At 45.2% G+C, this 14,837-nt stretch overlaps 1 protein-coding gene across 1 annotated transcript; it reads right to left on the minus strand.

Annotated features, from left to right (window-relative positions):
• Nucleotides 1–1,870: 1,870 nt before the first annotated feature.
• LOC131129702 (RNA-binding protein 5) lies at nt 1,871–13,986 on the minus strand. Its single transcript, XM_058073492.1, has 23 exons — nt 13,869–13,986; nt 13,338–13,387; nt 11,195–12,695; nt 11,011–11,100; nt 10,355–10,424; nt 9,520–9,593; nt 6,898–6,972; nt 6,412–6,697; nt 6,177–6,334; nt 5,009–5,112; nt 4,871–4,940; nt 4,736–4,793; nt 4,618–4,658; nt 4,422–4,533; nt 4,005–4,102; nt 3,583–3,933; nt 3,361–3,510; nt 3,115–3,174; nt 2,820–3,047; nt 2,686–2,760; nt 2,508–2,611; nt 2,377–2,428; nt 1,871–2,293 (listed from the first exon to the last, which is right to left on the minus strand). The coding sequence occupies exons 2-23, from the start codon at nt 13,382–13,384 to the stop codon at nt 2,186–2,188; spliced, it is 3,912 nt and encodes a 1,303-aa protein (XP_057929475.1). The 5' UTR covers nt 13,385–13,387; nt 13,869–13,986; the 3' UTR covers nt 1,871–2,185.
• Nucleotides 13,987–14,837: the final 851 nt, after the last annotated feature.

The following is a 14,837-nucleotide window of genomic DNA, read 5'->3' on the forward strand; positions in this document are numbered from 1 at the left end:
GGGCAGCACAATGATGACAGGGACCATCAATTCAAGTTCCGTCAACGCCCGCTTGACTGAACAACGTACCGTATCGGCCCACAATCACTGTGTGTGTGTGTGTGTGTGTGTGTGTGTGTGTGTGTGTGTGTGTCCTTTCAGACACATTGAATGACCCGGAGGCCCATTTCACCCCGGCTTGGTTTCCATCCGAAAGCCTCCAAGCCAGAGCGGAATTGGATGTCAACAAGTCACGGCGAGAGGATTTCATGGCGTTGAGTCGTGTTGCTGTGATATAAATCACGTCGTCAGCCTAATTAAACGTCAGGTGACGTTGCCGCGTGTAAAGCGCCAGACCACCAACGTGCCGTTCAGTACATTCCCGCTCACATCGGCCGCACCGTGTGGACGCTGGCGTGTTCGTGCACATGCTCACACACACACACACACACATGCATTCTTCAACACGCGTCCAACAATGCAAGCCGACTTTTCTCCATGACAGCTGTATGCGCTCCTCATTTTGGGGGGGGGTTGGATGGGGGAGGCCCACTTCCAGATGTGGACGCGACTCCCAGTCGCTCATTTCCTGCCTGCTCTCTGCACCGATACCCGAGATGTTTGCATGAAAGCATAACAGGAAAGAAGAACGCCGTGTTTCAAACACGCACCTCATTTCCACGCCTGATAGAGAAAACTGACATCTACAGTCTAAATTCCACGTTCGATGCCCGGAACTCATTTTTTCACTGCCTGTTAACATCTGCACACTTCAGCCACCTGTTGTGGCCCAGCAAGGTGCGCTGTATTTGGGCACACGTTCCGAGCAGACACCGTGACGCCACGGAGGTCTCGCTCCGTTCATGCCGTTGTTCCATGGATCACAGACGCTGAAAACAATGCACAGAGGCAAAAAGAGGTGAAGGTGCACTGATGCATTTCACAAAATGTTGGAGTGTCACGTCATTTAGAACAGCGTCATCTGGATGAGGCGGCCATGTTGTCTTATCCAGGTGTCACACCTTGGCTGCCTTCATTTCCTCCTACGATTCCTGCAAAGCTCTTTCACACACACACACACACACACACACACACACACACACTCCTTTAATGCTGGCTCGATGGGGTCCAGATGTAGTCCACGTGAGGCCCCTCTGTGAGACAGGACCTGAGAGGAGGGGCGCCCACTGTCGGGACCCGGAAGCTCGATGCTGCAAACTCTCACTTTACTTTTCACAGCTCCCACGAAGCATCGCGCAAGCCAATGCCAATCATCTTCATCATCTTCATCACGTGTGAAGGTGGGTTTCTTGTATGGCTGCAGGAGTAGCTAATGTCAAATGTTCAGCGACAAGTGTTAGCATGCGTCCGCCACGAAGTTGATGCATACATCAATACATACATAATACATCAACTATTACATTAATACAGTACATTAATGTAGAAAAATTAGTACACTTGAGAGAAAAATTATAAATGTATGAGGAAAAAGTTGTACATTTACAACAATAAAATCGAACATTTGAGAAAAAAATACATTGTGAAAAAAATGGTTAATTCATGAGAAAAAACGCATTAATTAGAAAAAAGTACATTTACAAAAATAGTCATAGATCTAAAAAGTCAAATTTATTAAGCAGAATTAATAAATTTATGTCAAACAATTACTAGATTTATGAGAAGTTCTAAACTTAAATTTATGAGGAAAAGTAATATATTTATGCAAAAAAATAGAGAAAAAAACGTATGAAATAAAGTTAGATTTACAAGAATAAAATCGTACTTTCAAATAAAAGTTATACTTTTAATGTTTGTACTTCCACTTAAGTGTTTGCAAGTGAAAAGGAGGTAAAGCTGGTCAGACAGCGTCAGGGTATCCGTGATTCCAAAGTGGTCCAGCGTGTTCAAGTCCTTCAATGGAAGGTTATCCATCTTTGGATCGTGCTGCCCTCTTGTGGACAAATGCGTGTAATGCAAGTTGGACATAAACAAGCAACAAAAAAAAGTTTTGCTTTTAACTTTTATGTAAAAATGTGCCATAGATCCTAAATTCACAGAAAAAAATGACAAAATTAAAATGACAAACAAGCAACTTTTGACGGTGGCCAGCGAGCTCGGACACATTTTCCCACGTAAGAGAAATGAAAGAGTTTATTGAAGGAGACGAAGTATTCCTTTGGAATACTTCCTACGATATCTCGTCATGTCACTCCAGCTCCTTGAAGCGTGCAAACATGGCTTTGCGTACGGCCTGCTTGTAGGTGGCGTGGTCCCAGGCCGCGTGCTCCTTCTGCCGCCGCCGTTGCTGCTGCGGCTGCGGGAGACCAAGCATGGCGTGAAGAACATCTCGTCATGTGAACGTGAACACAAAAGGTGAAATGACAGCAAGGCACTCACAGGCGGAGGTTCTGATCCCAAACCCGGCCTCTCGCCGACTTTACTCGCCTCCCTGAGGACAAAACACTCGGCATCAAACTCGTTGGGAAACACGCCATGTGGTGTTAGGGGTCAGAGGTTAGCATTTGTACCTGGATGCTCCGGCCCAGCTGTTCTGGTGCTGTGATGGTTGTTGGTGGTGATGGTGTTTCCTCTTCTTCTGTTCAGGTGACCTCACACTTTCTCTGCTCGTCATCTGCGTGGAAAATGTCGGACTTTTAGGAACGCTACAGACACTTACGTGTTTTTTTTATTTTTTATTGGACTTACTTCCTTTTCCTGGTTCTCTAGCGCCTCCAGCTCCTTCTTTGACCTCTTGATCTTCAGGTGGATCTCCATATTTTGCTGGGCGAGACAAAAAGGAGCATGAGAGAACATTCCGGGCGGTGAACGAAAGCGAGTACCTTGTGAAGGTCGGAGAGCTGCTGGTGGCGTACGAGGGCGTCCTTGTTGGGGAACTGTCTCCTGCACAGCAAGCAGGCCATCTTCTTCCAGTCGGTCAGCTTGTCCTCCTTGTCCTCGCACTGCTTGGCCTGCCCGCTCTTGGCCACCTCCTCCTTGTCCTCCTCCACTTCTTCGTCGCTGCCGGCAGCGTAGTCCGACGCCAGCATGCCCAAGGAGCCCATTGGCCGCTGAGGAGGCGGTGAAGAAGATGCAGATGTGTGCTTCATTAAAAAGTAGCTTGGTTGAAGTTCTTACCTTTGACTCTTTTTTCGCTGGTGCAAGAGGCTTCTTGAAGAGATCCTCACCAGCGGAGTTCTGTGGATGTGGAACAACTTTTTTTAAAAAATCATAATTGACTTAAATGGGCGTGGTTATGATTGTGCAGCCCTAATTATTCCCACGTTTACGTCTAATATACCCGAGCACCACAGGATGGGTCGTACCACGGTTGTGGAATCATGGCAGAGTTCCTGCAAAAAAATGAGCCGTTCGCACACTGACCTTCCTCTCAAAAATGGCAAAGCCGGCGTCTGCGGACTTGGACTGCCTCCGATCATCATCGGCTCCGCTTTTCATCAAAGGAGACGGAGCGCGTGCGCCTTCCTTTTGGCGGTTCTGGATCTTTGCCCAGCGTTCCATGTCTTTCATGATCTGCAGAAAGAAGACGTCAGTTCGGCTTCTCTTCTCCGCAAGCGTTGGCGCCTTTTATGGCGGACACGCCACCTTCACCGCAGCAAGACTTTTGGGCTTCTCTTCCTTGTTGTCTTTGTCTTTTCTCGCCGACTCCTCGTCGTCTTTCTTCTCGGAGGACGGAGTGGAACTCGGGACGGGTTCTTGGTTGGCGCCGGTGGCAGATACGGGTGCCGGCGGAGGAGCCGTGGTGGGAAAAGGAGGTGCCGATGGTTTCTTCATGTCGAGAGGAGCGTCTGCGGCGGGGTTGGAGAGAATGGCCTGGTCCTCAGCGGTCATGGCCACAGGCTGGTTCTCCGCAGGGTTCCCGCCGGGCACCGGGACGTACGTCTTGGCCGCTGCGTCCCAGTAGAGGTACTCTTGGTTTTGAGCGTTGTAGAAGTACTGGAGGAAGACCAGATGACTAAGCCGGTGAAAGTGCTGAGTCATGCCACACATTGCGGCGCGGTACTCACTCTGGAGCCAGGATCGAAGTACAGGGTCGTCTCAGGGTCGTAATAGAAGCCTGATGTGGCGTCGTACAGGTAGCTTGACATGTCGGGGGTGTCGGCATCTGACAGGACAAGAGGTGAGGTCGCTCCGTGAGTAAAATGGCACACCAGACCGGGAACGCAGTGATAGGAAAATGCATTCCTATTGCCGACTCCTGTTTATGAGTGGGTTAGTCCCACTGGGCTAAATACCATTAGCAAATGTTAGCATGAGCAGGGGCGAGTAAAGCACCCGCTTTGTCCGTGGAAGTGTAACCGCCCCCTTAAATCAAGTTAACAGAGACGAGTACTCGGGAACCAAATGAATCGTTCACGGCTCGGACTTCCCCACAGGAAAGCTTGTGAGTGGCTGGATGATGCAAAGCTAAAAGGTGTTCTTGCCATAAGGAAAGCTCTGTGATTGGTCGAGGCCGGCTGTGGGGTCTGCGGGCACGTGAGCTCCAGCCGCGTGGTAGGACGGGTCCAGGGTTTGGCTTGTGTCGTAGCCCAGTCCCTATGAAGCGTTAGGAGAAACGTTGAGCTAAGAAAAGAGTCCAGTTTGAACTTGGGATGCGTTGCTTTGCTCCGACAACCCTACCTGACTGGGGTCTGGAGGCAAGGGCGGATGACTGCTGCCGGCTGGTGACCCAGACAGGTTAATTAGACAATGATCAGAAATACTCAAAAGAATTGTCGAGCGAGTGCGGCGGTCCCACCTGGCATTCCGGGAGGCGGCTGCAGAAAAGGCGGCGGGCGGTACAAGTGCTGCTGCTGCTGAGAAGCCAGAGAGAAATCATCTAAACTTTCCAGTTTTATGAATCCATCTTCCATAAATAATAAAAAAAACCAACCTCCATCATGGCAGCCGGGGGTGGGTATCCCGGGGATGAACTGTTCGGTTTGTCAGGCTCTCGTCTGAAACTGAAACATGGAGAGTGAATTCGAGTCAGGTGACGTTCACTCAAAGCTCTCCATTTAACACGACTTACTTTTGGTTCTTCAGGGGTCTGGCAACCTCGGCGTACACCCTGACATCATCGATGTAGAGAGGAACAGGCTTTGTCAGGAGAAGATCAACCAAGCGAGTCACTTGCTACAAAATAAAAAAGACATTATCGATTATCCAAAGCATCCATCAGCCATTCTTCCATCCTGGCTTGGCTCAGGGGGCATCAGCCTCAGTGGCAGAGTTACCCCACTTGCCATCTACACCAGGGGTCTCAAACACGCGGCCCGCAGGAGTTTGATATCGATGCTGTATGGTATCATGTACCCAGAAAAAATTATTATGTTTCATTAATGTTCATGTTAAAGGTTAAATAACTGTTAATAGTTATCCTCCCTATCCGTGTGGAAGTGGTAAGTTTTTGGCTATTTAAGTTTAAAGGAAATAACTCGAAGGCTACCATTTAGGTCGCTAGCTCTCTAGTTTGCGAGTTAGCATGTGTCTCAAGACCCTGCAGTTGCGCAATATGTTGCAAATAAATAAAAAAAAGAGTATAAATGTGACTATAGTCGTGTTTTGTCATGTCTACAGGGCTCTAATAATGCTTTGTTCATTTTAATCTGAAAAAAATAATTTGTCTACCCACCAACTATATGTGGTTTCTTATGTTTTTATTATTTGCCGTTTTATTATTATTATATTTATTTATTACTGATTGATTTTTATTCTTGATTTGTTTTTTATTTTTCATCTTATTTTGTGTAGAAAAATAAAAAATTAAGATATTTGAGAACAGTGGAATGTTTTATCAGAGCTTTTACTGTAGAAAAATCGGAACCAAAGCACTGAAAAAGTTTGTATATTTTTCTGTTTATAATAAATGCGTTTTTTTTTTTTTTGGAAAACCTGATGCGGCCCAGCCTCGCCCAGACGCTAGCTCCAGTGGCCCCAGGTAAATTGAGTTTGAGACCCCTGATCTAGACAATTCAGGTATCAACCTGCCACCCCTATGTGAGTAATGGTCTCACCCCACCCAACCCCATGAAAACTTTCTAGCTCCACCACTGATCAGCCTCAGCAGAGAAACTCCATTGTCCTGCTTTTCACGCTGTGCTGAGAACTGATCCAGTGAGGTCCGAGGACCATGTCCCGACAAAAAGCCGGCAGAACCACATCATCCAACTGCACAAATATGTGAACGAATGAGGCACCTCATGGGAGTCCATGTCAACAAAGCAGAAGCACTTTGCTCCGGGCGTCTTGGCCTTGATGAGACGGACGTTCCTCTCATCCAGATACGCAAAGGGATCCAAAGCTTTGAGGATGGTCTCCACTGTGGTGGTGGGCTTTATATTTTTTATGATCATGGCTGGAGGGAGAAGCAGAGAAAGTGTAGTTGATCTCCTAAGATAACGAAGAAGCGGAAGACCGGACGGGAATACCTACTTTTACTGTCCTTAAAGACGGATTTGGACTGTTGGGCATTATGTTGAGGAGCGTTATGGTTGCCCCAGGGTTCTGCTTGCTTCTCACTCTCTTGCTGCTGAAACTGCTGGTCCACCTGCTGCTGCCAGGCCTCTGGGGTCAGGTCGGAGTTGCGCTGCCACTGGGCGGGGGGTAAAGGCTCGGCGGGGCATGCTGGTGCGGACCCATTTAGGCTGGAATCTTCTAAGGGTTGCTCGGGTCTGGACAATTGGGACTGAGGGTGTGGAGGTAAGGTCGGATGGGGTTCCTAAATAACAGGAAGAATGTAAGGAGAACGTTCCTATGTTGCCTTTATTCTACAGACTACAAGCTAAAAACTCAACTCTGAAATTCTACGTCACTTCCTGTCCTGCGCACATTATAATGGGTAACATAAAAGTGACTATAGGGGTGTTATTTCATATCTAGAGGGCTCTAATGTTAACAGGAGAGACGGTCTAGACTTACATTAACACTTCTATCATGCTCATCTGGATGGGTGTAGCTCATGGAGACGGCTCTAGTGCCAACCTTTAGGGACCCCTGCAACAAGAGCACACGCATTCATTCAGAATTATCCTTTTTTAAAAAAAAAAGTATGTCTTCTAAAATACCAGTGACACACAAAGTGCACCTTGGGGAATACTTAAGAGTGGTAACGCTGAGCCAAGAGCCAGTATCGTCCTTGAAACAGCCCCCTCCCCCTTTGAGTCAACTATGTAGGAACTCCAAACTAACACTGCAAGTTGAGGTTGTCGGTATAGTAGTAGTACTTCATGAAATCAGGCACCTTGGTCTAATATACCAACGTTGTGTCCACTGCGTGAAACCACCAAGCTCTTCATTCGTCTGCCAATCCGTCCTTAACCCAAAATGTAGACGGTTTTCCATCACAAACAGCAAATTCTTGGAATCAATGTTCACTTTCCATCATCTCAGGTTGAATACAAATTCAGCTGACTAATATTTTATAGAACTCGGCAAAGAAATACCATCAGAACAACTTAGAAAGCCAAAATATGCTTCTGAAAAAACATATTTCACAACAATCCAGTTCCAATATGAAAAGTCACAGGCTACACCATCAAGGACACGTTTCTTCTCGTCAGGTGGATTTGGATCGTTGACCACAGTGAACCTACCAACTAAGCAGTATTGTTTGTTTTGTACTGCACAGAGCGCAGCAGAAGAAAAAAAGTAATGCATTCTTAAAGCTTTCTCCCCTTACGTCTTAAAACATGATAGCCAACTGACCAAAACTAAACAAAAACCAAAACTAGTTACCAGCCTTGTTTTATCACCCACCAGAAAGCAGAAAGAGGCAAAGGGTGCAAGCTGGATGGGACCATTGCCGTACACAAAAAAAACCTAAGTGACCAAGTCTATTACTTGCATGGTAATCCACCTCAGATGCCAGACAACCATCACATTGGACCAGAAACAAGAACATTAGGAACCACCATAAGAACCATGAACTCCACAAACCAAATTGTGTAAGATTTTAAGAGTGGTTACAAAAGATGACAAGCTGGAGTATCCAAAGATCCATTTTGAAAGCCACAGCTGAGGTACTTCTGACCCAGTGCGGCGGACCCTGTATCAACCGCTTCTGATTAGGACAATATTTGACTATTGGTAGTAAGAGTAGCCTTAGGCCAGAGTTGAACAAACACAGCCTCCATTGATGTAAAGCCGCCACAGGAAAGAGACGTGGCCGAAGAAAAAAATCACACTGTACAGGTAAAATGTGCTCTTCCCGCAACATACGAGGTTACTGGATGACAATCTTAAATCGCTCTTGAATTTGCAGTCGATTCCGTGGCAATCCCGTTTTTTTTGCAAGTTGCTCAACTGTTGTAATAACCCATCACCCTCGTCAACGGCCTCTTCCACAGACATCTCCCCAACGTGGTGCACCAGAGCCGCAGTATGAGAACCCGCATTTAGCCAGCGACACAGAATCTATCAGATGATTGGAAACCAGGTAACGTCCATGTCGCCATGTGGTGTGACATGAAATACCAACAGCCATAATTGCTTTCAACCACAACTGGATAGGAGAGACATTTAAAGGAAACATTTTTCCCTTCATCCATAATCCTGTTAGACATGAACACGCGTGGATTCCTCGCTTCTCTGCATTCTAAAAGATAAAAACAGCAAAATTAAAGACAGCTAAGAATGCAGATAATGGGGCACACCTATTCCAACTATAAAGCCTTCTGAAAAAAAATAAAATAACTCTTAAAAAGCACTGATATTACAAATGTTTCGCCAAAGAACTACATTCCTGGAGTAGTGACCCCTAACCACAACACAGTGGCTAGCGACTAGCTTGAGCACACTCTGGCTCCCAATGCCTCAGGCCACTAGCCAAAAGTAACGCTACATATCGGAGATGCCTTTTCGTTTTGGAGACGAGTTGTAGCCTTCCTTTGAAATGTGAAAACCTTGAATAGCCACCTTTCTAGGCCCAATAGGTGTGTCCCATGACGTGCATTCATTAGCTGCCTCTTGTCACCTGTTTTTATATCTTTACAACACAGAAAAGTGAGAGACGCGTTTTCATGTTTCGCAAAAAGGATTGCGGATGATGGGCAAAATTGTTTAAAAAGTGCACTTTTCTTTTAAAAGTTCACACTTTGCAGGATAGATGGGCGCCATCCAGACTTCCCTTAGACTCTGACATAACCTAAATAATAAAGTAGCAAGCTCTTCCCTCGTGTTGTGTCGGCTTTTAAAGGCAGTGTAAAAGGTGCTGTTAAACCATAGCACAATCCCATTGGAAGATTTGATTCCTATTTTTATAAACTGTGTCAATAAAGAGTGATTTTACATTATATTTTTAAAATATAACTGAATAAATTACTTTTACCAATGGAATTTAGCGTGTATGGTTGGTATAACATGGGGTTTAAAAAAAAAAAAAAACAGCAAAGACTGACTCTTCAATCTCTGCAGTTGAATTCAATCGGGAAAGCGACCCCCTCCCGCCCCCGTTCCATTCCTCTATCTACGAAAATTGCCCTCTCGACCCCTCGTAATCCTGATGGGCGGGGCGGCCTTGGTAGTGTGACGAGGATAGGCCACCTTGTTGGACTCCATGAAGTGGACTGCATCCTCGAGGTTTAAAAACTCCACATAGGCCGTATCGTAGCTGTAACCTGGGGACAGCATTTGAAATACAGATGGGTTTTTGTTAGTCAATTCCAGCAACCACGGTCATCTGCTACAACACAGAAGACAGCAGTCCGTTAAAACATGGAAATGAATGAACATTCCTCTAAAAAAAGGGAGCTCTAGTCAACGTGAAATACATACCTTCTCAGGAACAAAAGGCATTTTTAATTCATGCTCTTATGCTAGTCCATCTTCCGATGACGTCTAATCAGTGTTTTGCAGCAAGAGTTTTAAGGTGTTAAACCCTTTATTCCCACACAGTTGTGATGTATGTGGAATTCAGGTTTACATCAAATGTAAGAAAAAGTACTTTCTTTGTACATTTGGGAAAACAAGCAGCCTTTCATAAACGGGACTCGATATTCCCACAACTTTCACTCCTATCGAAAGAGCAATCTCCTGATCCATCTGTTGGCATTTGGATTCATTCTCAAGACCTACATAAGCTGTCTCTGAAGGACACACACAATCTCTCTCCTCACAGATTCTCAGGCCATTCTTTAAGTGCCCAACATCCCCAGACATGGCAAATGATGGCTTTACGGATGCACCACCCCCTCCCTGCCCCTCGTGTAACTGAGCGAGACCACACGGGGCAAAGACAACAAAAGCAACCATGACACAGAAAATAAATAAAATGAAAAAAAAAAAAAAAAAGAGTGCAGAGGTTTGAAAGAGCGTAATATCGAGGGACAAGTAAGCGATCGAGTGCCCCAAACAGTTCCTCAAATAAACAAGTCATTACCTGGGACAACGCTTTTAATCTTCATCCCCTGCTGAGGCACCCCATCCCGCACTGTAAAGGCACCGAGTATCTGCAGAGAAAAACACACAATAGCAGCATACATTGAAATAATGTGCTTTTCAATCAATCATACACACAACTAGGCCTGTCATGATAACAGTTAGCTGACCGATAATTGTCCTATAAAGTTAGCGGCACAAACCAGAAGTGTTTCTGTGCACAGGAGTGTGACCAACCACAGCGCTGTGGACGTGTCTGGAGGCGGGCCGTGGGTGGAATACATTAAAATAGACCGTTTTTGCGGTAATCACAAAATCCAGAGAAATACAGCTGAATAGGTGCAGATTCTGGAAGACCTATAAAGCTTTGTGTGCTGGTTATGGTGTGTAGCTGCTTCATAGGAGTCCACAACTCAATACAAAGAGCCAAAAAATGAGCATAATAGGTCCCTTTCGAGAAAAATTAAAGCTTTGTAATGTGCTACTCCTGCCTGATATTTGTCATGGGACGTGTTGGCAGGTAATAATAATAATAAAAAAAATTATCTGTATAGCGCTTTTCAGAGTACTGGTAGGTTTCACATGGCAGAAAAGTTCTTTTGTTGATGGTGCGGTTAACTATCATGACAGGCCTAAAGACAAAGCTCATTTGATTACCTGCTCCATCGTAGCGGTCTTTGGAATACCAAATATGGATATCGTTGTGGACAATTTGTCCTCCACGGAGGCGTTCCTATAATCCTGATCCTTCCACGCAAGTAGTCATAAGAATTAGTCAAGAAACATGTCATTCTTCAACACATTCTGGACACTAAAAAAAAAAAAAAAAGAAAAGACTTACCTTGGAGCCAGATTCACTGAATTCTAGCGGCATGGCTGGTTTGGAGTCTTTAATCAGTTGTGTTGCTTGGAGATCCTCCTGTTTATACTCAAAGTTTCTTCCGGAGCCCGTCCTGTAATCAATGTCTCTATAGTCTTGATCCTTGGCCTGTACCATGCTGCTGCTTTGGAACTCACCCAGTTCTTCCATCTTGCCCCGATTCTGGGCTTCACTGTGTGGAAGACCTTTGTCCAGTCCTTTAAAACTATCATTAGGCTTCACATTCTCCTGAGCGGGCAGGTTCTTGTCCAGACGGAACGGTTCACCAAGCTTTGCTTTGTGTGGACTTTGTGAGTCCCTTTGTGGCCGCCAGTGTTTGTCCTTATTTTCTCCTACGGAAGTGCCTGGCAGGGGGGTTCTTGCGAGGAGTCGCGTGTCTTGTGCGGCGGCGTCTCTGCCCACTGGAGCAAACGGGCCACCGTGAGAGAAGTGGACATCTTTCCCTGGGAAGTCAAAGGGCGGTCTGTCCCTCTCGGCGAACGGTGGTGGATCTCTACTGTTCACTTCTCTCCTAAAACCGGAAGGGTAGGCGGGCTCCGGTGGACCTTCTGTGCTTTTATTAATATCTGGGTAAGGGTTTTTATCCTTTTGTCGATTCTTCCATTCCTCTGCAAGAGTCATCTCTTCCCCGCTCCGATAGTCCATAAGGGGACTACCGCTTGACTCCGGCCCCGCTCTCATTCCGGGAAGGTCCTCTGTACCCGTCAGGTCTGATCTTTGCAACTCGCCGGCATCGACAGGGATGTCAGATCTTGTCCTGTCCTTTGGAGGTACATCATTCCCGAATCTTAACGGAGAGCGCTCCCTGCCTCCAAATTCAGCCTGAGCTGCAGGGTGCTTCCTAAAATCCATATCGGAATCAAAGCCACCTCTGTGATTAAACGGTGGTGGTGGCCCCCTCCTGTCCAAGTCCATCATCCTCCTCTCACGGGGAGGCGTGTCCATATTAAAACGTCCGTTATCTCCAATTCCCACTGGAGGCCGTGTGTCCCTATGCACATGCCTGTTGTCCATTCTGTCCATGGGAAAGCCTCTTCTCCCGTCCATGTTGGGATAATTGGACCATGGCATATCATCGGGAAACGCATCCCTGCCTCCCGTGCCCATAAATCGGCTATTTTGCATATCTCTGCCTCCCATATCAGCAGAGTTCCTGCCAGGTCCAAAGTAGCCTGGTGAATTCATCATACTGTCCCCGACCTCGCCATCATAGTGCCCTCGGAAGTTGAAATCTGGCCCGTGATCAGGTCTGTAGTAATCTCTGTGCGGTTCTCTCCCACGCATATCACGAGGATCCATGTCACGGCAACCTAGCGGTGGCCCTTCCATCCTCCTCATGTCCATGGGTGGGAGATCTAAAGGTCTCGGACCCATGTGGCCCATGGGACCCATCATCCCATCTCGACCCCTGAATTCAGGCATGGGGCGATCTCGTCCAAACATGTCACCGTGATGATTACCCCTGTAATGAAGGTGATCATTAACTGACAAAAGGAGCATCAATTACATTGTGAATTTCCTTCCTTATTTTAAGGTGTTATTTATTATTATTATTTCTATTGAGGAAGGTGGCGGCTATCATTTATTACTTGCGACATGGGCATGAACTAAATCGGGCCACAGTCATTCTATGACTCATTGCGTGCGTGTATGTGCATGGAATCATGCAGTGCTCTGGCCCGCTTCTTCCAACTGTACCGAAGGAGGGGAAGTGTGCCAAACTTTTATATGCCACACCTGTGAGGTGGATGGATTACAGTTGATAACCACAAATCTGTTCCAGATTTACTGCTGAAACAAACCCCAGTAATCGAGACACAAATTATAGCTCATATTTTCCCACAAGCTTCAGCAAGGTAGCAACATTTATTTCCGTCTATTCCGTTTATTAAAGGGCCCAATATGATCCTAACCTTAACCAAAAACCACATGTCCTTCTTGTAGACCTAATCACGTGTATCGTCTCGTCTCGTGACAGCCCGCGTATTTTGTTTAATCCGGATGCTAACATCTTCTTTAGCCATCCAGTGTATGAAAGCGAATAATGGTCAAGATCTTTGGTTGGAAATCTTTACAACACACGAAAAAGAGTGATAGTAATTACCTAAATGGAGGTCTTCCCCTTGGTCCTTGCCCTGGTCCATCCCACATTTTCTGCAGAGAGTAAAGAGAAAACAATGTTATACCGAAACGCTTCAATCAAAACTCGGCATTCGTTTCACCGGTCGGGCATGGAAATAGTCATATTATGTCCTTCTGGTGTGGAGTGTCGCTTTCCTTCCACTGAGAGCGACGTTATTTTTAAAGAAAGATGGCTGCTGACGTCAATCAACACTAAGGCCCGCTAAATGTAGCTTTAGGCTAGTCCTTCGCTACCAAAGCTAACATATTGGTACATAAACTCAAATATAACCGACGCTGTCAATAGGAAATAGTGATACTGTGGACAATTTAACAGGGCAAACAACAGACCACGATGAGGAACATTTAAAAGATGAACTTTTCGGTATCGTGGCTACTAGCATAATGCTAGCACTAGCTAGGCTACCATTAAACCGCTGGGCTGCGTTGCTAGCGTTCTCGGCTATCCAATTACACCCGACATTTTTGGTTGACAGATTGATTATGTACCAACCTCGAACACGAGGGAGTGTGTCGTCAATTAATCCCAATGGCGAATACTAATGGCGGCGTCTCAACCACGACTGCAACAACCTGCGGTGAGTCACGTGACTAGAGGACGCAGCTGAAGACTTCCGGTTTTCTCATCTTAGCCACGAGCATGTCAAATATCTATTTAGGGCTGTCGAAGTGGGCGGGAATGGTACACATACGAAATATATTATAACAAATACTTCTATTTAATACACCATCCTGTAAAGCAGGGGTGCGGCCTGGATGCCATGACTGTGTTTTAGTGTCCATGGCACGTTCTAAATATATCATTTAGGAAGAAAACTGTGAAAAGTAATCTGAAACAGAAGTTGTCATTTTAAGAGCATAGCTTCATTATATTACGTGGAAAACGTCTTCTTGTGTGCAAATTTAGATTGTTATAATTTTACGAGAATAAAAGTCAAAATATTAAGAGAAATTAGTTATATTCTACAGAAAAGCAAATTTTACTGCAATAAATATTATGAAGACAATCTATTTAATTGTCAACTTAGTAACATGAAGTTGAAATATGGACGAAAAATTCATTTTTTTGAGTTGTAATATGAAAAATATACAAAACAACAAAGTTCTAATTTTGGGGAAAAAATAGGTTACGGATAATGTAATAATATTATGAGAATAAAGTTAAAATTACAAGAAGAAAATCGACGAGAACAATTTTACGGCAACAAACTTGTAATATTATGAAGAAAAATAATTTAATTGTCATTTTATGTAAGCAAAAATATTTTACTTTGCAAGAAAAAAACAAAGTCATAATTTATAGTAATTTAGGTTGGGGAAAAGTTATAATATAATGAGGGAAGTCAAAATATTATGGGAATAAAGTCATAGTATTAAGAAAATAAAATAAGAAAAAAAGGGCCATCCTTGAAGGGCCATCCTTGAAGGGCCAGCCTTGAAGGGCCAGCCTTAAAGGGCCAGC

The sequence above is a fragment of the Doryrhamphus excisus genome, chromosome 1 (assembly GCF_030265055.1).
Source record: "Doryrhamphus excisus isolate RoL2022-K1 chromosome 1, RoL_Dexc_1.0, whole genome shotgun sequence".
NCBI classification, from domain to species: domain Eukaryota; kingdom Metazoa; phylum Chordata; class Actinopteri; order Syngnathiformes; family Syngnathidae; genus Doryrhamphus; species Doryrhamphus excisus.

Excerpts from the sequence above, each read along its gene's own strand:
- LOC131129702 (XM_058073492.1), bottom strand. The coding sequence starts at position 13,384 with ATGTGGGATGGACCAGGGCAAGGACCAAGGGGAAGACCTCCATTTAG. Across the intron at positions 4,659-4,735 it reads GCCGCCTCCCGGAATGCCAG|CCGGCAGCAGTCATCCGCCC; the intron begins GTGGGACCGCCG and ends CTGGGTCACCAG. Across the intron at positions 4,534-4,617 it reads TGCCTCCAGACCCCAGTCAG|GGACTGGGCTACGACACAAG; the intron begins GTAGGGTTGTCG and ends AACGCTTCATAG.